General features: G+C 39.8%; 1 protein-coding gene across 1 annotated transcript in view; it reads left to right on the forward strand.

Annotated features, from left to right (window-relative positions):
* Nucleotides 1-27554, forward strand: part of RFX3 (regulatory factor X3) — a 162766-nt gene extending 135212 nt beyond the window's left edge. Inside the window, exons 10-18 of the mRNA XM_039544162.1 lie at nucleotides 646-758; nucleotides 1611-1726; nucleotides 2224-2378; nucleotides 11800-11897; nucleotides 12226-12375; nucleotides 16525-16733; nucleotides 18193-18346; nucleotides 23602-23644; nucleotides 26381-27554. Of these exons, the coding sequence (XP_039400096.1) occupies nucleotides 646-758; nucleotides 1611-1726; nucleotides 2224-2378; nucleotides 11800-11897; nucleotides 12226-12375; nucleotides 16525-16733; nucleotides 18193-18346; nucleotides 23602-23644; nucleotides 26381-26619 (1277 nt within the window). The 3' untranslated portion in view covers nucleotides 26620-27554. The remainder of the gene's footprint in view (nucleotides 1-645; nucleotides 759-1610; nucleotides 1727-2223; nucleotides 2379-11799; nucleotides 11898-12225; nucleotides 12376-16524; nucleotides 16734-18192; nucleotides 18347-23601; nucleotides 23645-26380) is intronic.
* Nucleotides 27555-27787: the final 233 nt, after the last annotated feature.

The raw sequence follows: 27787 nt of genomic DNA on the forward strand, positions 1-27787 counted from the left end.
TTAGGCTCATAAACTGGGATTTTTAAAAGCACTCATCATTGGCCTAACTTGGCTCCCATTGACTTCAGTGGAAGCATATGTAGGCCAGTGGTAAGTGTTTTTGAAACTTCCACCCATAACTGGTCACACACTTTTTTCCCCCTTTTTTATGCAATATACTGAAAGTATACATTAGGTATGCATTAAAGTCCATTAAATTCCAAATGTAAACACTGAATATTCTGACAAATGTGCTACTGAATGTACTAAAACTGTTCAATAGTGCAAAATAAAACCTAGTCAATGTGAATATGCTATAAATTCACATATTGTTCTTTATTCTGTGATTTACTGAAAATATCTTGTAGACTGAATACCTTAGTGCTTGCCTTTGATGTGCAGACATGAAGGATATACATAACTTCATTTTAGCATGTTACGTATCCTACAGTATAATATATCTCCTACTTTAAAAAATAGTTTGTTTAAAATTTTGTGTTGATAATTTGTTATTGCTATTTATAAAAATAAAGGAAGTCTTTGTTCTTCAGGTACTATGACCTTTTAAAAATTATTTCTTTGTATCGTTTTTAAATGTTTACCTAATTAAACTGTAATTGGCACCATCCACAATAGCTTTCTTCCATTATGTTGTCATGGAAACAGATGCATCTCGAGTACTTCCAGAGTTTGGAGAAGTTGAAATATCTTCTTTGCCAGATGGTACTACGTTTGAGGATATCAAATCACTGCAGAGTCTTTATAGAGAGCACTGTGAGGTAAGAAGGATGTATTTCATATACACTATTTTACCTTTGATTATTTCACTGGAAGTCAAACACTCTCAATGCAATTTAACAATACAAAACATATTACGAGTAGCCTGAGAGTGTCTAACTTGTCTAAAAAGCAGTTTGTTTATTCAGTTCTAATGGAAATTTTACAATAAGATTTTTCTGGAGTCTCTCATTTTGTAAGAATAGCCAATATTAGTATATTTTATAGAATATTGAGAATGAAAATTAGTTTCAGTTTTTAAAAAGTTTGTTCTTGAACTTTTTTCAGTTAGAGAAATTAGATTTCAGATTTTGCATACAATATTTTGGTTTTGCTGTGGGAGTATAAATCTAATTAAATTAATCATTATTTTTTACATTAAGAAACAAATATTTTTTTCAAGCATTACAAAAACAAGTTTCCTGAGATGAGTGCTTTAAGCCACATTTCATCTGGAATATTTCTGTGGCTATTACAACTATTTCAAATAACAATGTGAGATGGAAAGGATATATGGACCTTCAGTGCAGAAGTAGTTGTGTCAAATTTATCTTGTCTCCCTTGATTTTTTTTAGCTATTTTAAAAGTTTTGCTTATGTGAATTCATCAAATATGTTTGTTTTGGGTAGACCTTCTCTTTTTTACCTCATATTCACTTATACTTCAATTAGTGTATCTCTGCACATACTGGATATATAATCTGATCATTGGTTAGATTAGAAACATGCATTTCACCACTATTCCACCTAATTAGGCAAAATATAGCCAGTATATAAATGTTGTCATAACATATCCTGCTAACAAAAATTTAGGTAGAAGACTACCTGCACTTGCTTTATTTTTTTTTTTTTCAGGCAATATTGGATGTTGTAGTGAATCTTCAGTTTAGCCTGATAGAAAAATTGTGGCAAACTTTCTGGCGCTATTCTCCCTCCACTCAAGCTGATGGCACTGCTATTAGTGAACCGAGGTCAGTAAATGTCTCTTTTATTGGTTATCATCATCCTTTAATTGCAGATGTCAAATCAAATAGGAATATAGTTTTACATACTAACTGGAAACCTAACATGCTATCCTTAATTTACCAGGTTAAATTAATGCTGTCTAAAATGTTTGTCCACGCTAACTAGTGTTTACCACAAATTACTTTTTTGAAATGATTGTATGTGTATATCTTACCATTTTGTTTGGTTTGGATGACTATGGTAGAGGTATCTTTTCATAACATATTCAATGTTTTTGAGATAAAAGGACCATTCTTATCATACCTCTGCATAAATTATATGCTGTAGCAGAAATTTGAAGGCCATTTTTCAATCTCATGTGACACAAGGTGCAGCAGTGCTGTTGGGTGTGGTTCAGACATCTGTAATGTTTTATTAAATACAATATTTTAAAGTCCATTGTTTTTCTATCTTCATGTATATGCATTTTCATTTATTCATTTGATACATTTGTTCACACCAGCAATCTGAGTGAAATAGAAAGTCGACTTCCGAAAGCAAAGCTGATTACTCTGTGCAAAAATGAGACTATTCTGAAATGGATGTGTAACTGTGACCATGTGATGTACCAGGCTTTGGTGGAGATTCTCATTCCTGACGTCCTTAGACCTATTCCTAGTAAGTTGAACACAGATGACGTCTTGTAAGGGTTTTTTTTTTTTGTCTGGTGATCTTATGCCTACAATATCTCCCAGGAAACCTTTGGGAGTGATTTTGAAGGCTACAGGAGTAGTATATGTGGTCACTCTTAGTTTTATAGTGTAGAAAGGTAGTAGTAGGTGTATGCATTGTATTTAAAGAAAAAGGGATTGATGATTTCACCACATTTATAAGAGGATAGAAACAGGCTTCCAGAAGTTTTCAGGATACATTTTCCTAAAAATTATGCTTTTGTCATTGTATATTATTTATTTTGTTATACTTTAGTATCAAAAAGTTGTTCCTTTTACTCTAGTCTACGTGATAGATTCCAACACACTATGGGTCTGAGCCAAAGTCCACTGATATCAGTCTTTCCAGTTACTTCAGTAGGCTTTGGGTTAGGCTTTATATTAACCTTTGAATAGCTAATAAAAATTATGTATATGCTGTATGCTTTCGTTTCTGGACAACTAAACAGTTGTCGTTGATCAGAGGGTTACTAAAGTCGGTAGGTTATGAATTTTAATGTTACATTTTACTATTAAAATGGTGTAGTACCAAGTCAAACATTTTTAGCCTTATTCGTTTTTCCAGGCTATCACATTTTTTGTTCCATGTCCGACATGATAGACTCAGTGACTGATTGTAGTATAATACCTTGGCCAGCCAACCATTATCAAATTGTTTTACTCAGGAGTACAGTTTTCTTTACAAAGCTAAAATTATTGGAATCCATAATTGCTCAGGCAGTGCATTTTATGACTGCTTTTGACAGAAACTAATTCACCTTGGTTTCCAGCAAAGTTGAATTCCTTTATAAAGTATGTATTATGTCATACTAAATGTTATGAATAGATCTTCCATTAACAATAATAATTAATGATACTATACAGATAAAATCCATATAGATACATATGCATTGTGTTCGCTTCATGAACCAAACAATAGTCATTTCATAGTTAAATTGGATTAATATTTAAAGGAGATGTGCTTCCAGATAGCCTTGTAACTAACAAAGCTATTTTCTGCTAGTGTCAATACAACTGCTACTAATGATATCAGTTACAGACAGGTCAGAAAAAAATTACACCTACACCTTTGTAAGAACATGCTACTGACCATCACATATTAATGAAACAGAATGGAACTTCACTATATACAGTACAGTACATTACTTGTGGTACAAGAAATTTTAGCTTTGTGAATCTAAAAGTCCGAATGCCAACTATATACTAAGACAATTTTTTCCCTGAGTTTTATAGTTAAAAAGGCAAAGAGTAAGATATTGGTGGGTTGCAGTTGTATTTTACCCTTTTATTAGTGAAGTAGAAAAGAGAAGAAGAAATGTTGAATGATTATCCTTTTTAAATACAGAGATTAAATAAGCAACCTTCATCTACACACTTAATCTAATTGGCTTTGATCTATGTTTATGGTAGAGTTTATTTTTCTGTTTCTGTGGAATCTTATTTTCAAGAGAATTCACTCTAGCTCAAACAAATATAAAAAAAAATTTCAATTAAAGTTCACAAATTGAATTGAGGTTTGAATGAAGGAGAAAAGAGCTATTAAAATAGTCTTCCATTCCATCCACACAAAGTAGTTTCTGATTTAAAAAAAATGTTTTCCGTAAGTGAAGTTATCGTGGAATATTTTAATGTGTGTGTGTGTGTGTGTGTGTGTGTGTTTGTGTGTGTGTGCGCGCACACCCATATATATATATATATGCTTACTGCTTTATGTACCAGATCCTGTTTTTTCCCTTGCCTTTCACTTGCTTCCTCTGCATTGACTGGTAGTCCCCAGAGAAGTTTTGTAAATTAGCTTATTAGCTATGATATCTTCCTGCCTACTCTCAATTTACTTCATGAGCTAGATGGAGCAGTGTCAGTGCAGGATTTCAAAAAATTCTTCATTGATGGAGCATATATGTCCAGTGCTGATACGTGCATATGTTTGGGTCCTCTTCATTCCCTTTGTCATTATTGACAAAGGATTTCCATTAGGAATGAAATGCAGTAATGGATGAACATACCATTAGTTAGTTTTGGAGAATTATATATGCTGTATATGCTGTATATCCTGTTGTTTGTATGATGCTTGATAGAAATATCTTTTAATCCAAGGACCACCTACTACCAACAAGCCTCTTTCTATCTTTTATGGTATCCTGGTGGGTTCCCATCCATGCCCTCATTTCTTCAAATATCTTTAGAGGGCAGATGTTTGATCCGCCTTTTTTTTTTTTTTTTGGATCTTCAGGAGTAGTTACCTAGCCTGTTTCTCCCATCTTGATCTTTTGCAGGAGTGAAGGCACACAAGTAGGCCCACTTCCCCTAAATTCCCCATCCTCCATCCCTACCATTCTGCATTAGTGAGAGTTAAAATGCTCCTCGCCCTTTTACTGTTACCCTTTAATTCCATGACTAAAAGGTACCGTTCTGTCACAAAGTACATTTAGCTCAAGAAAAATCCCTAAATTTAATCCAGATTTAGTCCTTTAGCACAGTGCACTCTGGAATGTGTCTCAGTACTGGATATAAAATGCCAATGCAAAAACAGCAGTAGTGGGAGTAGCAGTAGTTTATTACCTGCTTCAGAGGTTGAGGAAATGTCTTCCACTCACCACAATAAGCTAAATACAGGATTCAGGGAAATTTGGGTTTATGTGGCTGGCCCCATAAGAACAGAGATGGTGAAGCTGACTTGCTAATGGCCCCCTGGAAAAAGTATCATTCAAGAGTAAGAGTGGAAGCTGAGATCAAAAAGGGGTAGTGATTGCCTCAACAGGTACAAGTTCTTCTTTGAGTGCTGGTCTCTATATGGATTCCAAATATGAGTGCGCATGTGCGCCATGCGCCAGAGCTGGAAAAGTAGTAGTAGCGTCCGTTGACCTGCATGTGTGTTGTGCATTGTCCGCATGCTCACATCTGAGGTTATCAGAGGATCTGCAGGTCAACACTGCTCCAGTTCCCTCTTATCACCACATTGCCAGAGTCGGAACCCCTGTTCTGCCTGGCCCCGTTCAACATTTTCCCCCGTCGGGGAGATATTCCCCCTGCCCTTGGCTGCTGGGGATTGTGCCCTGGCAAACCAATTTCAAAAGCCATGCTTCTTTCCCACGCTCCTTTTCTGTGAGTGATGAGCACCAATGTGCCTTTACTGCCTTGGCAAATCCCACGTTGTCACCGGCTGTTCCTTCTTCTGATCGTTCCCATCCTGGACAATGATCCCACACTTTCACAGGCCTTGGGTGGCAGGCCAGTCCTCGCCCACAGACAACCTGCCAACCTGAAGCATATTCTCACCAGCAACTGCACACCGCACCATAGTAACTCTAGCTCAGGAACCAACCCATGCAACAAACCTCGATGCCAACTCTGCCCACATATCTACACCAGCAACACCATCACAGGACCTAACCAGATCAGCCACACCATCACCGGTTCATTCACCTGCACGTCCACCAATGTAATATATGCCATCATATGCCAGCAATGCCCCTCTGCTATGTACATCGGCCAAACTGGACAGTCTCTAAGGAAAAGGATAAATGGACACAAATCAGACATTAGGAATGGCAATATACAAAAACCTGTAGGAGAACACTTCAACCTCCCTGGCCACACAATAGCAGATTTTAAGGTGGCCATCCTCCAGCAAAAAAACTTTAGGACCAGACTCCAGAGAGAAACTGCTGAGCTCCAATTCATTTGCAAATTTAACACCATCAGTTTAGGACTAAACAAAGACTGTGAATGGCTTGCCAATTACAGAACCAGTTTCTCCTCCCTTGGTTTTCACACCTCAGCTGCTGGAACAGGGCCCCATCCTCCCTGATTGATCTAACCTCGTTATCTCTAGCCTGCTTCTTGCTTGCTTATATATACACACCTGCCCCTGGAAATTTCCACTGCTTGCATCCGAAGAAGTGGGTATTCACCCACGAAAGCTCATGCTGCAAAACATCTGTTAGTCTATAAGATGCCACAGGATTCTTTGCTGCTTCTACAGAACCAGACTAACACGGCTACCCCTCTGATACTTGACAACTTTTCCTCTGTACGTTTCCAATGCCTACGTGTGCAGTCTGATTCGAAACTGGCGGATCCACTGGAATGGTATCTGTCACCTCTGGTGAGTGCCCTTCTGTCTTGCTCCTGTGCAACCGAGCCATCAGTACTGCCACAGAAGCCCCACCATGAGCATAAGAAGCATGGACATGGGCATAAGGGCAGCTCCCCAGTGGGGATGGCCCTGAAACACAGCATTGCCTCCCTGAGCCAGGTCAGGCGAAGAGTTGTGCATTGACCCGGCTGCTCCAGCTCCCAAGAAGCCCCGGAAGGAGCATAAGGCAAAGCACCATCCACTTTCGAGGACCTTCCCTTTGACAACCAAAAGCTCTTTAGTGACAAGACGGATTAATCCCTCCACGCTCTGAATGATTCCCACTCCACTATGCGGTCATTCACCATTTACACCTAGGCCCCGACCTGCAGGCAGCAGAGGTCATGCTTTCACCCTCCCCCACACCTCCTTCTAGTCCTAATTCCAACAACAATAGGCATCGTCCCAACATCATCAACGCTCTCAGCAACCACGTTACTCCGCTGCTACCAGTTCTGCCCCCTCAAACTTCCCACAACAACAATCAAAACACCCATTTTGACTCCCCCATCAAGACCTCTGAACCTCCTCCTACCCCTCTCACGGTTCCCCATGTCATCTTTGGGGGCCGTCTTACCTGTTTGCCCACAACTGGGGCAAGAGCACCACAGACCGCTCGATACTTGACACCATTCATCAGAGCTACTTTACCGAATTCCTCTCATTCCCCCCTCGTTGCACGCTCCTGGAGATCCCTCCCACTGAGATCTCCTCTGAGAGGAAGCAGGCACCCTTCTCCGAAAGGGCGCCATGGAGCGCATTCCCCTCCATTACTAGGGCTGCAGCTTTAATTCCCTGTATTTCCTTATTCTGAAAAAAACAGGCAGCTGCTGCCACATTCTGGACCTCCGATTGCTCAACAGTTCATATGAAAATTCAAGTTCTGGATGGTCACACTTTCCCTCTTATCCCTTCCTCCCCTCACGGAGCCTGGTTTGTGGCTCTCAATATGAAAATGCATATTTCCACATCAACAGTCACCTGGCTCATTGGAAATTTCTCCGTTTTATGCTTGCTCATTCCCATTATCAGTTTTGTATACTCCCCTTCAGCATTGCCACTGGTCCTTGTGTAGTCGCAGAAGTCTTTGCCAATATTACAGCCCACATGCGACACCTCGGCCACTCCATGTTTCCCTATCTTGATGACTGTTCCTCGTTGTGACATCATGCAACCACTTCCTTTCAGCTATCCAGAGCCTTTGCAGTCTCCTCACCATCTTGGGCATTTGTATCAACAAGGAAAAGCCAGTCCTCATTGCTACCCAATGGATCACTTTTATTGGGTCGTTCCTGGACTCTCTCGTGAGCTGAGCTTTCCTCCCAACAGACCCGTTTTCCATCCTCACCTCTCTCATCACAACTTTATGCCACAGACCGTACACCTGTATCCACCAATGTCTTTCCCTCCTTGGCCACATGGCGGCCTGCACCTCCATAACACCCCATGCCTGCCTTCATATACGCTGCCTTCAGCTGTGGCTCAGGTTGATCTACAAATCACAGACAGACTGCTTGAACAAGTCTGTCCTGCTCCCCTGGTTTGTCCTAGACTCCTTCATGTGGTGGACCGACCTGTCAAAGGCTTGGTTGGCACTCTGTTTACACCCTCCACTCCCTGCACATCTCTAACCACAGATGCCTCCCTCACTGGTTGGGGTGCCCACCTGTCTAGTCACATGGTCTAGGGCCTCTGGACACCGAGAGAGGCCAAATGCATATCAATATCCTGGAACTGAGAGTTGCCCATCTTGCCTGTCGGGCATTCCTCCCTCTCATAATATCACATCACATTCAACTGCTGTCCCACAACATGGCAACAGTTGTATACATCAACAAGCAAGGCGGTGCTAGGTCACACTTTCTTTGTGCAGAGGCCATCCAACTCTGGAAAGGGTGCATCAAGCTCGATGTGATGTTACAAGCCGTGTATCTTCTGGGTGTCAGCAACTCCCTAGCGAACACGCTCAGCAGGTCTTTCTACGCGAACCATGAGTGGGAACTACATGATCCCACATGATGCTCTGTCTTCCGCTGGTGGGGCACCCTGTGCTGGGTACTCTTTGTGACTACTGAGAACTGCAAACTCCTCCTCTTCTGCTCCAGTTGGGAATTGGGGCCGGACTCACAGGGCGATGCCCTTCTCCTGCCCTAGACCAACAAAGTCCACTATGCCTTTCCCCTACTCCTGCAAGTCTTGCACAAGATTCAGTGGGATCAAGCGAAGGTCATACTGATAGTCCCCTTTTGGCCTTGCCAATACTGGTTCATGGACCTCCTCCATCTCCCTGCTTCCCCCCTCCACCCCCCGATCTGCCTGCACACCCACCCAGATCTTCTCACACAGGCGCAGGGATGACTCTGACACCCCAACACGTGCTTGCTCCACTTCACAGCCTGGTATTTGGATGGGACTCGTGAAGAGACAGAGCATGCTCCAGCCTGGTGCATGACATCCTCATGCACAGCAGGAGGCCATCTATCGGAGCCTGCTATCAGGCAAAATGGAAGCATTTCACCACTTGGGTATACCACCACCATTACCCACTTGACTCCATATCCATTCCTATCCTCCTGGGCAACCTCCTCCAACTTAAACTGTAGGCCCTCACCCACTCCTCCCTCAGAGTCCACCTGGTGGCTCCCAGAGCCTTCCTCCCTCCATTAGACAGTTCCTCCATCTTCACTCACCCAACCACTGTTTGCTTCCTCAATGGCTTAATCAATGCCTTTCAACCAGTACAAAAACCTACCCTGTCTTGGGACCTGAATATCTCTCTCTCTGCTCTCGCTAAACCACCTTTAGAAGCCCTCATGACCTGCTTTGTTGCCCACCCTCTCCACAAAGATGATCTTCTTGGTGCCATCACCTTAGCAATTCTGGTACTCTTATAGAAGATGAGCACTTTTAGTTCTGAGGTTAGAATCAGCTGGCACAACACTAATGAAACAAACAGCACTATTACCAATGCCATTTTCTGTAAAACCTTTTATTACTGACAGCAGCACTTCACAGGCTGTAACAAATCAAAAGCAGCTCAGGTCACTTTCATTGTTAACTGCATGCAAGATCACCTTGTCACTCTCTAGATTAGTTTTCTTGTGTGATAGCCAAATCAGCACCAAGAATGTCTACAGAAATGCCGTTTTAAGGTCTTTTGTAGTTACAAGGCACATGAACAATCACTGCTTCAAAGAAAAATAAGAGATTTTCATTTCCTCTCTAGAATAGGGCTTAAGAAGTAAAGGCCAGCACACATTTAGGTAGCATGCATTCGCTTGATTGAAACAAAGAGGGCACAGAATTTGTTTTGGGTTTACGATGACACTCCTCCCTCTGAGGTCTTTAGAAATTCGCGGTTATTCGCGGTTACAATTTTTATGTTAAATAATCTATTTTATATACATAAAAGAAACTTCCTGCTTTGGAAGTTAACATATCTCTTACTATCATCTATTCCTCTTTTTCTTTGCAATAAAAGACAACATTTATTCGATCGAGGTGTTCATTTCCTTTTTAATCACACTTATTTTGAAAGTAGATTAGAGATACTTTGCTCTGAAAGATGAGTATATGAAAGAGATGTTTTACTATATCTGTTGTACAGTGTCCATGAAAAGACTACTTTTGCCTTAGATAACTAATATAATTAACTCAGTAGTTAGAGCTCAAGGAACACGGTATTAAAGAAATTCTGTAAAACCATTGGTCACATGAATTAATGCACAGGTAATTAATAAGTGTACAGAAATAAATTTGCATAGTACCAAAAGTATGCTAGGTATTTGACAGACCAGAAAAAAGAAGTCTTTTTTTGTCCTTGAAAACTCATGAAAAAGCCTGTTCTCATAAGACTTCCAGCCCAATTTTGCAACGTCACAAGGCTCAGACCTTACCAGGTTCACCCATTGCTAATTCCCACTGCATAGTTGAAAACAAAATAATATGCTAGGAAGACAAATAACTTTATCTTTTTTTGGTAGATCTAACTAACTTTGATTCCTTTAAAAAATACACACTTTAACAAAGGGAATCATTAGTTACTTTAGTTGTAAGTGGATATTTCTATAAGAATATGACTTTTCTTTACAACTAATTCTTACTCTACCAGAGAAATATGATTTTATAAATAGACCCAATCAATACTCGGTTACAGACATTTGCATTGTTTCCTTTTCATCATTCAAAATCTTTTAAAGACAATAGAGTTTCCCCCTTTCAAGGTGTTTTTACACCATTATTACAACTGCGTTATTCATCATGAGTCTTTTGAAACTTATAGTTTTCCTTTCTCCTTTATGTGACACTGTTTTGGTAGATATATATATTACACTTGAGAGAGCAAGTGAGAGGTAAGGAAAAGTGAGGTTTTATTTACTGTGGAGGAGTTCCTGTTTTCTTTTCCAAGTGTAGCTCCCTCAGCACATATTTCCCTTCCATCCCCCTTCATGAACTAGAACTTTTTCTCACTTGAGAAATGCAGGTTAGTGTCCATCTCTTCCTTTATAGAAGGGAATATGATGTCACAGGCTCATCGACAGGTCTATAAAATTTCTCTCGAACCACCTGTGTGGACCACTCATCAGTGCTGAGGGAGCTGTACTGGGAAAGGGAAACAGAGGCTTCTCCACGGTAAGAATAACCCCACTTTCTATCAGTTATGTGTATTGTTATATTTTGCTGATTGATACTGCCTTTTAGCACTGCACTAATGTGTTTTATTCTTTAAAACTGGAATAAGCAGTATGTTGGTGATGGTGCAGCACAATTTGGGCTAACTTGAGGAAATTGTACTTTTGTAATAATCACAATTTTCAGCAGCCTCTCTGTACCGGAGAAGAAAAAGCACTTAGTTGCACTGGAAGGTTGAAAATTAATGATGTAAAGAGAATCCTGCTTGTTTCAGTAGATACAAAACAGTTGTTACGGTTATTGATTTCCTCTACATAAATACCTGAAACACTACTCACCACTGGTGTTTTGTTGTTTTGGCCATAGACATTTGAAAAGCTTCTTAGATAAAGAAGTCAGTTCTGCTCACAAAAGCTGAAAATAAAATAATTTTTGCATATTATATATGTGAATGAAGAATTTTGAACCTAGACTGGATAAGCCTCTGAGTATGTAAAAACAGCAGATCTCATCAGTATAGAATATTAAAATATAGAGGACATGAAGGTTTCAGTACAGGCACTTCTTTTTCATTCGGTTTTTATTCTTTAATGTTTAGGTGCCTTGACCCAAGCCATTCGCAATTTTGCAAAAAGCCTTGAAGGTTGGCTTTCCAATGCCATGAACAATATTCCACAGAGAATGATACAAACCAAGGTAAAATTAAGTTACCATTTAGTTTGGAATGAAAGTTGCATTATTCAACAGTGAGCCTGAATGACATTAATGACTATAGTAAAAATAGTAGCATTTTGACAAGTACAACAAATGCTGTTATGTTTTATGTTTTGTTTGCTGAAATTCTTTAAAACATATGAGAAAACATTATTTGATCTGTAATTTTAAATGCTTTGATTCACACGTAAGATGGCTCACACAAAATGAATATATAATTAAAATGTAATATAAAAGAATCATCAAGGGACAAGTTGATACAAAAATAATGTAAGTACAATATGATTTGAGAAAATGGATTTCTTCATAGGTTGCCGCTGTAAGTGCCTTTGCCCAGACTCTGCGAAGATACACATCTCTTAATCACCTGGCTCAGGCAGCTCGTGCTGTGCTTCAGAACACTTCTCAAATCAACCAGATGCTCAATGACCTCAACCGTGTTGATTTTGCCAATGTCCAGGTAAACTGTAGCTTTACAAAACAGAGAGTTTATCAAGTGTTCTCTTTTGTTTTCCCCATAACTCTGAACATTAGTATTAGCTCACATATTTCCACTCAGAAAATGCAACAGGAACATTTTGCTGAGGTGTATGCTGATTGCGTCTTTCCAAATCTAACAGTTAACACAACTGTCCCCAGGAAGGAAAGAAATCAGAGCTTTTTCCTCTCGATTTCCTCTGTTCTAACCCAAAGCGTTCTGCTGACTTTCATTTAGTGGAGATGCAAATGAGGAGTCCACTTGTTTTTAGAACTAGTGCCTCCCTCTTGTGATGAGGTCTAAGGCAATAGGTGTGGTCTTCTGGGCATATCTAAGGCCTGGTCTACACTACGCGTTTAAACCGAATTTAGCAGCGTTAAACCGATTCAACCCTGCACCTGTCCACACAACGAGGCCCTTTATCAATATAAAGGGCTCTTTAAACCGATTTCTGTACTCCTCCCTGACGAGAGAAGTAGCGCTGAAATCGGTATTGCCATGTCGGATTAGGGTTAGTGTGGCCGCAAATCGACGGTATTGGCCTCTGGGCGTTATCCCACAGTGCACCATTGTGACCGCTCTGGACAGCAATCTGAACTCAGATGCACTGGCCAGGTAGACAGGAAAAGCCCCGCGAACTTTTGAATTTCATTTCCTGTTTGCCCAGCGTGGAGCTCTGATCAGCACGGGTGGTGATGCAGTCCCAAATCCAAAAAGAGCTCCAGCATGGACCGTACGGGAGATACTGGATCTGATCGCTGTATGAGGATACAAATCTGTTGTATCAGAGCTCCGTTACAGAAGACGAAATGACAAAGCATTTGAAAAAATCTCCAGGCTATGATAGACAGAGGCCACAGCACAGTGCTGTGTGACAAGCGTAACGGAAAGCCAAAGAATCAAATGGATGCTCAGGGAGGGAGGGAGGGGGTACTGAGGACTCCAGCTATCCCACAGTCCCTGCAGTCTCCGAAAAGCATTTGCATTCTTGGCTGAGCTCCCAATGCCTGAAGGGTCAAAAACATTTTCCCGGGTGTTTCAGGGTATATGTCATCAATTTACACCCTCCCTCCCCCCCGAAAGAAAAGGGGAAAAAAACGTTTCTCACCTTTTTTCAATGTCACCCTATGTCTACTGCATGCTGCTGGTAGACAGGGTGCTGCAGTGCTGAACACCAGCATCCCCTTCCCGGTGGCAGACGGTACAATATGACTGCTATCCGTCGTCATCATCAGCGCGTGAGTGCTCCTGGCTGGCCTCGGTGAGGTCGGCCGGGGGCGCCTGGGTAAAAAAGGGAATGACTCCCGGTCATTCTCGGCAGATGGTACAGAATGGCTGGTAACCGTCTTCATCATAGCAACTGGAGGCTGAGCTCCATCAGCCCCCCACCCCCCTTTCATGTCTAAAGAAAAGATTCCGTACTGCCTGGACTATCATAGCAGTAGGAGGCTTCCTCCCCCTCATTTTATCTCACTAAAAAGTCAGTGTTTCTTATTCCTGCATTCTTTATTACGTCATCACACAAATGGGGGGACACTGCCACGGTAGCCCAGGAGGGTTGGGGGAGGAGGGAAGCAATGGGTGGCGTTGTTGCAGGGGCACCCCCTAGAATGGCATGCAGCTCATCATTTCTGCGGGATCTCTGGGGCTCTGACACGGAGCGGCTGTGCTCTCTGGTTCTCTAGTACACTTGCCCCATATTCTAGGCAGGACTGACTCTATTTTTAGACAAAACATAAAGAAGGGAATGACCCGGGGAGTCATTCCCATTTTTGTCCATGTGCCCCCGGCCGACCTCAGCGAGGCCAGCCAGGAGCACCCATGACAGCAGCAGACAGTACAGAACGACTGATAACCATCATCTCATTGCCAATTTACAATGGCATGGCAGACGGTGTTGCCTGATTTGGGGAGGGTTAATAGGGACAGTGGAATTTATCCACTTAATTTAGTTGTATTTAATAATTAATTTTCTAATTAATTAATAATGTTAGTAATAATTGATAGGTATTAATAATATGGGTATGGCTCGCCAATATGTGTGATCAGAAGATAAAGTTCGTCTTGAATCAGGCTTCACAGAATTTAATACAAGGAGATTGGGGTATAACAGGAATTACACTGAGACAAAGTTTAGTCAAACAAGACCTTTTATTTAAAATCAATGAAACAAGAAGTAAATGTAAAATGTTAAAAGCAGTTTGATTACAAAGTTACAAAATATCACAGTTCTTTAAGAGATATGATATGATATTACACAGTTCTAATGCACTTTGCAGCAAATAGTACTAGAGTGAATTTCACACCTCTGCTTGAGGAAGTATAGTTATAAAGAAACTGGTTATGAATTAAACCCTTCTTAGCATAGATGCTTTAGAGGTGAAGTAGAAATTAAGAATTATTTCATACTTACAGCTGTGAAAGGACAGAACACTACGACTTATCAGTAGTTGACAGCTTTCGTAGGTGTAGGCAGGGTGAGGCGATGGAGAATAGAAGGATGGGTGTATCACCTGCCTAATGGTGAATTATCACACCTTTTATAGGGAAAAATCCTTCCTCCTATGCCCAAATTTGTCTTTCCCCCATAGAAAGGTGAGGGTACCTGTTTTCATTGGCTGACCTTTTGTGTGCGTACTAATGACAGCTATATAGTAGCTTGCGGGTGTACATGTTACATTTGTGGGCAGAAATACCCTCCTTTTGCACCTAACTAGGTGAAAGGTTAGCAGATATTCAAAAGTCCCTAGACAATTTGCGTAGGTTTGTCTCCTATTATTACTTTTCTGAGTAAGGGTCTTAAAGGTTGCTTTCAGCATCACAGAGGAAATAGGCCAGGATGTCTGGTCTAGAAGTTTCTAGGTATCTTCATTACAGCTTATTGCAAATTCTATTAATCTATGCAGCCTACACACTTTTATCAAAAAGACATTTTATACAGACCAACAGATTAATCCTCAGGGCTACAACGGTGCAATAGGGATGGTAACCGTCTCTGCTACCTTGCAAAGGCAAATGAATGCTGCTGTGTAGCACTGCAGTACCGCGTCTGTCAGCATCATCCAGTACACATACGGTGACAGTGAAAAAAGGCAAAACGGGCTCCATGGTTGCCATGCTATGGCGTCTGCCAGGGCAATCCAGGGAAAAAGGACGTGAAATGATTGTCTGCCGTTGCTTTCACGGAGGAAGGATTGAGTGACGACATTTACCCAGAATCACCCTCGACACTGTTTTTGCATTGGGATCTCAACCCAGAATTCCAATGGGCGGGGGAGACTGCAGGAACCATGGGATAGCTACTGGATAGCTACCCACAGTGCAACGCTACGGAAATCGACGCTAGCCTCGGTACATGGACGCACGCCGCCGAATTAATGTGCTTAGTGTGGCCGCGTGCACTCGACTTTATACAATCTGTTTTACAAAACCAGTTTATGTAAAATCAGAATAATCCCGTAGTGTAGACATACCCTAATAGTAGCTAACTATTCTGTAGTATTTCTAGTGAGGGTATCCTACTCACTTTAAAACAAACAAACAAACATTTAAAAGTAGTACACTTACCTGCTATGGTCACAATGTGTTCAAATTATTTATTCTATTTAAAATGTGATTCCAGTGTCTCTGTAAATACACTATAAATCGCATAATTAATTTGGATTAATTTTGTTTGCCTACGGGCAAACAAAACAGCCTTGATCTCACCCACTGCTTACTACTCTCTGCACTAGTACTCCTGCTCACCCAACATGCTGCCACTACACTCCCTACAACTCACCAACTAATGAAATTTTCATTATAAACATTAGGAAGGACTAGAGTTAAAGACGTTTCATATGAAAATATTTGCGTATTACTCTCTATTCATTTTTGTTTTTTTCTCTATAGTATTCTTAGTTTATGTATTTTGTTTAAAGCCCATTTTCATATTTTGTTTATTTTTGTCCACCTTTTTGTAAGAATGAGATTATAGGGGATTTGAAAATAAAAATGGCTTCATTAGTTTGCCTGGAAAGAGTAGTTCATCCTCTTTATTCAGTTGATTATCTAATCTTTATAATAATTTTCCTTTTATGCATAAGCTTCATGTATTGATGTTAATTGAAGATATGTTATGTACTGTAATAGGAGCAGGCTTCCTGGGTATGCCAGTGTGATGACAACATGGTTCAGAGACTAGAAACCGACTTCAAGATGACTCTTCAGCAGCAGAGCACTCTGGAGCAGTGGGCTGCCTGGCTCGATAATGTAATGATGCAAGCATTGAAACCATATGAAGGAAGACCCAGCTTTCCTAAAGCAGCACGGCAATTTCTGCTAAAATGGTCTTTCTACAGGTAGTTCTTAAAATTCTTCTAAAATGTTTTCAGTGCATTTCATACTTTGCTGTTGATGTGTGCGCACACACAGAGATTTTGATAACATTGAAGAAAAACAAGATCGGAGCATAGAGCGCTCATTATTAAAGATTCCATAGCATTTTTCAAAAGGGTAGGGTTATGTTAACTTCAAATTCAAGGCCAGAATGCAACTCAGTGGTTGAGGAGAGATTCTTGTGAACTATTTCAGAAGCATTGTACAAGTGCAAATGAGAGCAAAATTTGGTCCTAAGTTTGTAACATGTTCAGGAAATCTTTGGGATGAAACACTATATAACTACAATTATTTTTATTAATATTATTTATTAAAATACCATGTCTTCTATTTTTATTTCATTTTGAAGACCGACTTTTTTAATATGCAGATGAACATCAAGCTAAAAGTAAATATTCTGTGTTAGCTCTGCTTCTGTTATCAAAGAAGAGCTGGTAAATAAAGTATATTCTTTGTGTGTCATGTTTGTATATAAATACATGGTTACATTATGTAACTTTTTTTCTGTGTGTATAAAGTACATTGACAGAATATTTCTTAATTTTTTAAAGATGATCCATTATAGTATCTGTTTTATGAGTCTTTAATATTGTGGAGTTTTTTCAAACAAAAACTGCATTTGTACATACAACAGGTACACTTGCTAACTTATTGGCACAACTTACATGACCAGCTTTGAAAATTGTATCAATGAGAAATCTCTACCATTGTGTTGCAGTTTTGGCACGAATGATGGTATAGCTGAAAGGCATCTTTTCTTTTGTACTTTCAGATCTTTGTTTAAACTAGAATAATTACAATGTTTTTTATTTAGGATTCAAATAGAAGACTCTTTCTTTCTTGTATTTTAATGCCAGTTTTTCAAAGGGCTGATTTTTGCATGTGCCTAACTGATGTGCATGTAACCTTTAATGTGTGCCCCCAAATTGGGATGATTCTATACCAATGCATTGAAAGGTGTGCATGCATAAAGAAATACACTTTTGAAAATCTGGCTTCTAGATTCTAGGAGTATGGGCTCACAGATGATAATTTCAGAGAAAAGGGAAAGTTGTTTACCTGTAAAGTGACTTCTCTGAAAATAGTATAATATAAAAATGCAAACTCACCTACTCTATTTAACATTTGAGAAATATTTGGGATGGGTCTATGCTAAAATAATCCATATTTGCAGAGCAAGGCATGATATATAGATTCTGGACTATTTAGGCAAATAATATTTTCTAATATCTTTCCTGCATTGGTTTCCTTGACATTGCACACCAAAAACCCCATAACTCAGGAGTTTTGTGTCTGTGGATAATGTTAACTGCAGAAGATTCTTCTCTGAGTTAATTCACCATAGGGATAAGGCATGTAATTGTAAATATGGGGTAATTTTAATATTTATTTTATATATATATATTTTTCATTTTTAAACAGCTCAATGGTTATTCGAGACTTAACCTTGCGCAGTGCTGCTAGCTTTGGCTCTTTTCATCTGATCCGACTGCTTTATGATGAGTACATGTTTTACTTAGTAGAACACCGTGTTGCTCAGGCAACAGGAGAAACACCTATAGCAGTTATGGGAGAGGTAAGATAATATGCAAGAGACTTGATTGCTTGATTTAGAGGTGAATTTGGAATATACCTTTACAAAGTATCTGTAAAGTCTAATTATATGTGGGAAGAGCTTAGTAATATAACTGCTGTAGACATAAGGTTTGGACTGGGTTTGAAATAGACCAACACTTTCAAACTTGAGTGCCCAAAGTTAGGTATCTTAATCCACGTTTAGGCAACTAAATAAATTGCCTGATTTGCAGAGTTATTGAGCACTCACAACTCAGTACTCTATAAACATTGTAAAATAAAGCTGTAGTTGGAAACTCTTCTTTTCAGTGAACTATCTGCAGAAAGTAAGAATTAATTTCCTTAAACATTTGCATAATAAACTGAAAATCTGAAATAAATAATTTGGATTAGATATAAATGTCTCAGATCCCAGTTGTGCAAACACTTACATATGCTTGATTTTACACACAACTAGTCCTTTTGGCTTCACTGGTACTATACTTGTACATAAATTAAACCCCATACATAAGTGGCTGCTGGATTGGGACCCATATAGTTAGCAGGTGGCTAATCTAACTGAAATGTGGTGGGTTTTATACCATGGAATCATCATGTTATGTCTGTTACATTGTTAAGTCAATTCAAAACTTAAGTTGACATCATACAGCATTCTTCCCTCAAGATCTATTTAATATTATTATTAAATATTATCCATAAATGTTTTACTTTAATAGAGGTTGGGGAAGTGCCATATACTGTTAGCTTAATTTGTGGTGTGGCTTAATACAACATAATACGGCATTACACAATTGAGAAAAATAAATCATTATGTTTCTGAGTAGCCACCTGCTAACCATTCAGATATTTATATCAAATACTGGCTTTTTTTTTAATTGCAGTGTTTCCCCATTATAATGTATGTATAGTAAGGAATATGTCAAAATGTAGAGTTGCTATATTTCTGTCTTTTTAATTGAAATAGAATTTGCCAACTGTGAGGTGTTTAGCATGAGGGTTTCAATAATGGTCTGGTATAAATTGAGGACTGACAAACTTCTTTAGCTCAAATAAGAACCAACCCAAAACTGTTTTGAGTTTTGGGGGCAAAGCGATTAACTATTTTTTTATTTATGCCATTTATATATATGTGCATTTCCTGGTTTTGGATGAAATAGCAAAAGGACGGCTAATTCTTTCTGTATTTTTGACCAGAATGAAGCCAAGTAGTGTTAGAAATATATTATATAAATATATGTTGTTCTGACCTGAAAATTATAGGTCAGATTTTGTTCTACAGTTTCTCATTCAAAAAAGGGATGGAACTGGAGGATTGTTTTCCAGGTGGTGTGGGTGGCTAGTAGGCAACATTGCATTTAGTTAGTTTGCATAAACCAGTTAATTACCAGAATAAGATACACCTGATGTAAACCCCAACTATTTGGCCACACTGGAAGAAAGACGAGGCAATTGATGTGATTTAATTAGACTGCAACTCTATCTCTGTATTTGGGAATATTCAGCAATAAAATTGTACAGTGCAGGTCATCATCATTTGCCACATAATCTCCAACCTGGTCCTGGCCATCCCATTGCTGAAATCCAGCCACCCTCCCCTTGCATGAGGTAAAAAGGGCTAGAAAAGGAGAGGGACTCAGCACCCTCCTGTACCAGGTGTAGGAGCCCCCAAATTCCTTTCCTCAGCTCATTTATGGAATGCTTTGCTTCAAATCCTTTCCCAGTCCATTTCATCTGATACTTGTTACAGAAGGGATACAGTTATCTGCACTGGACATCTGCCACAAGGAGGCACAGACAGTTTAGCTTGTCTGCCTCCCACACATCCCACTCCGGGTTCCCAGATATTTACTGATTCTTTCCTAAATACTGGAAAAAAATAATCTGCTCCCCTGTCAGATAGTGTACTTCATCCTTCCCAAATAACTGGGGTACCCAGTAAGGTACCTCTGGGGCACCTGGCATTGGCCACTGGTGGAAGACAGGATATTGATGGAGATGCACCTTTGGTCTGACCGAGTATGGACGTTCTTATGCTTATATATGTCCTGATGTGCCACCCATCCCCAACCTAGTATAGCTGCTTTCTGCTCTTCCCTGCTCCATCTGTGTAAACTTCCCCCTCTACTGTAGGAGGGGAAACCCCTTTTCTTCAAGCCAGATGGACAAGGATCCACCACATACAGCTGTGGTGAGCACACTTGCACTGATTCAATGCATCTACATTAGGTGTGTGCACTAGTGTCACTGCATCAATGATGCAGAGACATGGGTTCAAATTTCTCTATTACAGACAAGGTCTTAAGGGGAAATGTTGTGGAAGCTTTTTGTTTAAATATTGGCAACACATCATAGGCACCAACAATATTTTCTGAACTTTACAATGCAGGAATATCTTACTCAAAGAGCTTGCACTCAAAACAGGCAAGGATCCTGGCAAAGATGTCAGATAATTATTTTAATCAGGATTTTAACTTCAGTTTTTAATTTGTTTCACCATTTTCATTGCTGGGTTTTTTTTATTTTAGCTTTGATGTTATTTCCTTAATGTAAACCATGGTAAAATGCATCTTAGGCCTGGTCTACACTACGTGTTTAAACCGGTTTAAGGAGCGTAAAACCGATTTAACGCCACACCCATCCACACTAAGAGGCCCTTTATATCGATATAAAGGGCTCTTTAAACCGGTTTCTGTACTCCTCCCTAACGAGAGGAGTAGCGCTAGTATCGGTATTACCATATCGGATTAGGGTTAGTGTGGCCGCAGATCGACGGTATTGGCCTCCGGGTGGTATCCCACAGTGCACCACTGACCGCTCTGGACATCAATCTGAACTCGGATGCAGTGGCCAGGTAGACAGGAAAAGCCCCACGAACTTTTGAATATTTCCTGTTTGCCCAGCGTGGAGCTCCGATCAGCACGTGTGGCGAGGCAGTTAAAAATCAAAATAAAGAAAGAGCTCCAGCATGGACCATGCGGATGTGATTGCTGTAAGGGCAGGCAAATCTGTTCTATCAGCGCTCCGTTACAGAAGACGAAATTCAAAATCATTTTTAAAAAATCTCCAGACAGACGCCATAGCAGGGACTCAGCTCACTGCTGCGTGACAAGCGTAACGGAAAGCCAAAGAATCAAATGGACGCTCATGGCCTGGAGGACTCAAGCTATCCCACAGTTCTTGCAGTCTCCGAAAAGTATTTGCATTCTTGGCTGAGCTCCAAATGCTTCTAGGGTCAAACACAGTGTCCGCGGTGGGTCAGGGCATAGCTCGGCAATTTACGCACCCCCCCACCCACCCCCAGAAGTGAAAGGGAAAACAATCCTCTCTTGACTCTTTTACATGTCACCCTATCTTTACTGAATGCTGCAGATAGACACGATGCTGCAGCACTCAACACCAACATCCTTGCTCCCCCCCTGCCATGGGTGGCTGATGGTGCAATAAGACTGATATCCATCGTCATCATCAGCCTATCGGCACATGGGGCAGTGCAAAAGGACTGGTAACCATGCCGACTAGCATCAGTTAGGTCGATCAAGTGTGCCTGCCCCTAATTTTTCCTGCTAGATGGTGCAATATGGCTGGTAACCGTCTTCATCATAGCAACAGGGGGCTGAGCTCCATCAGCCCCCACCCTTCATGTGTAAAGAAAAGATTCAGTTGCCCCTGGACTAGCAGTGGGATGCTGGTCTCCTCTCCTACACACTGCTTAATGTCCTGTCTGGACTATCATAGCAGCTGGAGGCTGCCTTCCACTCATTTCTCACTAACAAGTCACTGTGTCATCACACAAGTGGGGGGACAATGCTATGGTAGCCCAGGAAGGCTGGGGGAAGAACAGAATGAACAGGTGGGGTTGTTGCAGGAGCACCCCCTGTGAATAGCATACAGCTCATAATTTCTGCAGGATCTGACACAGAGCAGCTGTGCTCTCTGGTTCTATGATACAGTGGTTCTCTAGTACACTTGCCCATATTCTAGGCAGGACTGATTCTATTTCTAGATACCAAAAAGGAGGGATTGACTCAGGGAGTCATTCCCAATTTTGGCTTTTGCGCCCCTGGCTGATCTCAGTTGCCCCTGATCTCAGCCAGGGGCACTTAGGACAGCAGCAAATGGTGCAGTGCAAAAGGACTGGTAGCCACGATCATCTTATTACCAATTTATGGTATGGTAGATGGTGCAATATGGCTGGTAACCATCTCTGCTATCATGCAAAAGCAAAAGCATGCTGCTGTGTAGCGCTGCTGAATCGCCTCTGTGAGCGGCATCTAGTACACATACGGTGACAGTCACAAAAGGCAAAACAGGCTCCATGATTGCCATGCTATGGCATCTGCCAGGGCAATCCAGGGAAAAAAGGCACGAAATGCTTGTCTGCCGTTGCTTTCCCAGTGGAAGGAGTGACTGACGACTTTTACCCAGAACCACCCGTGACAATGATTTTTGCCCCATCAGGCACTGGGATCTCAACCCGGAAATTCCAAGGGGCGGGGGAGGCTGCGGGAACTATGGGATAGCGACGGAATAGCTACCCACAGTGCAATGCTCCAGAAATCGACGCTAGCCTCGGACCGTGGACACACACCACCGATTTAATGTGTTTAGTGTGGCTGCGCGCACTCGGTTTTATACAATCTGTTTTGCTAAACCGGTTTATGTAAATTCGGAATAATCCCGTAGTGTAGACGTACCCTTAGTGGGAATGGAAAATGAGCTACTGTACTAAGTGAAAATCTCTCTGATTTTCTGCACCCTGTCATCCTCACCTTTACATATGCTTCCTTTTTGGTCAGTAGAAAGATTGTATTTAAAAATGACCAAAAAGAAAAACCAAACGGTCTTATTTGCAGAAAAATCTTCAAGGTAATTAATCTACCAATTGTGGCAACTATTTTTTTTTTTTTACAACTGGTATATATCTAGCTTCACTGTGTCTTTTCTAAAATATGCTGTCGTACATCTTATTTTTGATATCTTGGTTTAAAGGTTTCCTGGTCTCTGCACTATAGAATCAGAATTATTCAGATTAAGGTGGACCAGTCAAAATACAAAGGTTTCTCCTACTGTTTTTTCACTACGGCAGCAAAGCAGTTATTTGACTGTAACTCTTTTAAAAAATTGGTGAGATAAATTGCAAATAATTTTCTAACTACATGATAAAAAGGATGGACTGTGTCACCATTTTGTTTGATGTTTAAATAGGACGTGCAATATGGATTTTAAGACTAGCCAAGAATATTTATTATTTTGCAGTTTGGCGACTTAAATGCTGTTTCCCCTGGAAATATGGATAAAGGTAAGTACTTAATCTCTTGAACATGTAGTTCTTTATAGAACTAGTATTATCTGGAGCAAGACAAATCTTAATATTATGTAACTATAGTAGGGCTGTCAAGTGATTAAAAAATTAATCGCGATTAATTATGTGATAAAAAAATTAATCATTACTAATCACACGATTAATCACACTGTTAAACAATAATAGAATAGTACCATTTATTTAAATACTTATGGATGTTGTCTACATTTTCAAAAATATTTATTTCAATTATAACAGAATACAAAGTGTACAGTGTTCACTTTATTTTTTATTATAAGTATTTGCACTGTAAAAAAACAAGATAGTATTTTTCAATTCACCTAATACAAGTAGTATAGTGCAATCTCTTTATCATGAAAGTTGAACTTACAAATGTAGAATTATATACAAAAAAACCTGCATTCAAAAATAAAAAACAATGTAAAATTTTAGAGCCTGCAAGTCCACTCAGTCCTACTTCAGCCAATCGCTCAGACAAACAAGTTTAGCTACAATTTGCAGGAGATAATGCTGCCCACTTCTTATTTATAACGTCACCTGAAAGTGAGAACAGGCTTTCACATGGCACTGTTGTAGCCAGCGCTGCAAGATATTTATGTGCCAGATGCCCTAAAGATTCATATGTCCCTTCATGCTTCAACCACCATTACAGAGGACATGCATCCATGCTGATGACTGGTTCTGCTCAATAATGATCCAAAGCAGTGCGGACCGACACATGTTCATTTTCATCCTCTGAGTCAGATGTCACCAGCAGAAGGTTGATTTTCTTTTTTGGTGTTCAGGTTCTGTAGTTTCTGTATCTGAGTGTTGCTCTTTTAAGTCTTCTGAAAGCATCCTCCACACCTTGGTACTTCAGATTCTTAAACCTTGGGTCGAGTGCTGTAGCTATTTTTAGAAATCTCACATTGGTACCTTCTTTGCGTTTTGTCAAATCTGCTGTGAAACTGTTCTTAAAACGAACATGTGCTGGGTCATCATCTGAGACTGCTATGACATGAAATATATGGCAGAATGCAGGAAAAACAGAACAGGAGACATACATTTCTCCCCCGAGGAGTTCAGTTACAAATGTAATTAACACATTATTTTTTAATGAGCATCATCATCATGGAAGCATGTCCTCTGGAATGGTGGCCGAAGAATGAAGGGGGCGTATGAATCTTTAGCATATCTGACACATAAGTACCTTGCAATGCTGGCTACAAAAGTGCCATGCAAACGCCTGTTCTCACTTTCAGGTGACAGTGTAAACAAGAAGCAGGCAGTGTTCTCTCCTGCAAATTTTAACCAAACTTGCTTGTCTGAGCAATTGGTTGAAGGAGGACTGAGTGGACTTGTAGGCTTTAAGGTTTTACATTGTTGTATTTTTAGTGCAGTTATTTTTTGGTAAGTTCAACTTTCATGATAAAGAGATTGCACACAGTACTTGTATTAGGTGAATTGAAAAATATTATTTCTTTTGTTTTTTACAGTGCAATTATTTGTAATTAAAAAAATATAAAGTGAGCACTGTACAGTTTGTATTCTGTGTTGTAATTAAAATCAATATATTTGAAAATGTAGAAAACATCCAGAAATATTTAATAAATTTCAATTGGTTCTATTGTTTAACAGTGTGATTAATCGTGATTAATTTTTTCGAGTTAATCGTGTGGGTTAACTGCAATTAATTGACAGCCCTAAAATATAGTAGCACAGAGCCTAAAACTAGATTGTGATAGTCTTCTGAAGTAGTGTTCTATAATATCTACTGTATGTTTCAGTATATAATAATTACAGGATGCTGCTGATATGGCCTCTAATAAGAAAATCTTTTAAAAGGGCTGATTGTTTATACATTAGTAGGTATTCAGAATCCCACCCCAAAGCTAGCTACATGCTGGTGGGTGAATCTATACACATTTGTGTATAGATAGTCTGTATGAGTTTTCTCTAAGGACTGCAAAATTGCGCCCATTGTTTGTCAAGCACTTAGTTATTTGGCAAACTTTTTAAATAGTGAGAAGCTGGGGCGGCTCTAGGAATTTTGCCGTTCTGCCGTCCGGCGGTTTGCCTACGGAGGGTCCGCTGGTCCCGCGGCTTTGGGACCAGCGGACCCTCTGCAGGCAAACCGCCAGAGGCAGCCTGCTTGCCACCCCTGCAGCGCCAGCAGAGTGCCCCCCGCGGCTTGCCGCCCCAAGCACGCGCTTGGCGTGCTGGGGCCTGGCGCCGCCCCTGGTGAGAAGTATAACAGAGATCAGGTAAATTTCTAGGTCCTCTAAGTAGAGCCTTGGAATCAGCAAATCTGGCCTCTGTTCTCTTCTTTCCCACTGGCTTGCTATGTGATCTTGGGCAAGTCACTTAGCTTCTCTTCACCTCAGTTTGTGTTAAATTCTGCAGATGAAAGACATTATATAAGTATAAAGTTATTGTTACTTTAGTGACACTTTTATATTTGTTCGAGCTGACTTGAAGGGGAAAAAAGCAATTGCAATATTAAAAATGTGTACTATAATGTTTGAAGCTGAGAGTTCACTGAACACATGAATCTCGCATTATGCACTGACGTTTTCCCAGTAAAATCTCAATTTTCAGTTTATACCATCTCAGGTAGCTAGATTTCCATTTTTCATATCTTATGTGTTGTTTGCAAAATAAAAGCCTTAGTAATTCACAGTATTTCAATTATTTTTCACTGTGTGCTAGTTTCATGGTTGTTTGTTTGTGCAGATGAGGGCAGTGAAGTTGAAAGCGAAATAGATGAAGAGCTAGAGGAATCTGGAGAGCCACAAGCCAAGAGAGAGAAAACAGAGCTAACCCAGGCATTTCAGGTGGGCTGCATGCAGCCAGTACTAGAGAGTGGAGTACAGCAGAACCTCCTGACCCCACTTCACAATGAGCACATTGTCACAAGTACTCAGACTATCAGACAATGCAGTGCTACTGGAAATACATATACTGCAGTCTAACAAAATATTAAAGCTTTTTTCCCCCCAGATTACATTAGCCCTGTTGATGTTGGGCTTAATATGAAAAAACAAGAATAAGTCTGAAGGCGACTGTTGTCAAATTTTAGCTTTGCTGAACATTACCTTTGTTGGAATTGTGAAATGGAATGGGTGTATGTATTTTACCAGATCTGTTTAAAAAAAAATTTTTGTAAACAAAATCACTTTACATTGGTCACTCAATATTAAGAGTTTTCTTAGTTTTACATGTCAAGAAGGATTTTGCAAAGCTTACTATTAATGTTTTTGTCCTCTTATAAGTAAAGTAATTTAATTTTTTCATAGTTTTTTTTAAAATGTTAATTGTTAGTTATGGTGATGATTTAATATACATAGTTTTTTAATTAGATGCACTTCTGTGAAATATCAAAAGAAATATTTTCTTTGATTTACACTGGAGGCATATTCATTTGACAGCAGATGCATCAAATTTGTCATAAAAAGGTGCTTTTCATTGGACAGAACTAGAAGACACTACTATTTTGATCACATTTCTGAGCATTCAGTGGGAAAGTTTTAGGAATTTTTATTATAATGCTGGAGGGTTGGGAAGATCTATTGTTTTCTTTATCTAAGGAAGAGTTGTGTTTTCTGCATTCATGAATGCAGACTAAATGAGAGAATGGTAATGTGTACGTAATAAATGTACATAATTATCAGACCATCACGTAAACAATGCAAACTTCCATTGAAACCATCAGTTTTACATTTTATTTGCATACCAGTTCCTCTGTTTGAAGACTACTGATTCTATATTTGAGACCACTGCACAGATGCTTTCAGCTGTTAAGTGGGACTGTAGTAGTTAGATACTGAAGTTGAAAAAGAAGTGACTTGATTTTTTTAAGTGTATGTGCTACTTATGCTGAACTGGACATACAGGAAACCATTCCATCTGGATGACTTTCTTCTATTCCAGGTCTTTTTCCTACTAGTAGTTGAATCTGCTGCTCTTATAAAAGATAACTTATAGAATGCAAGGAATGTAGCAACCTGCATCATATTTACTTCAAAAATATTTCCTGGTTCTTAAAGTAAGTGGATTTAAATTTTTACAAAAATTAAATAAGGCAGTGTAACTGGCACACCTCATTTGTACTTATTCCCAATTGTGTAGAATTTGAATAGG

The sequence above is a fragment of the Mauremys reevesii genome, linkage group 6 (genome assembly GCF_016161935.1).
Source record: "Mauremys reevesii isolate NIE-2019 linkage group 6, ASM1616193v1, whole genome shotgun sequence".
Classification (NCBI taxonomy): domain Eukaryota; kingdom Metazoa; phylum Chordata; order Testudines; family Geoemydidae; genus Mauremys; species Mauremys reevesii.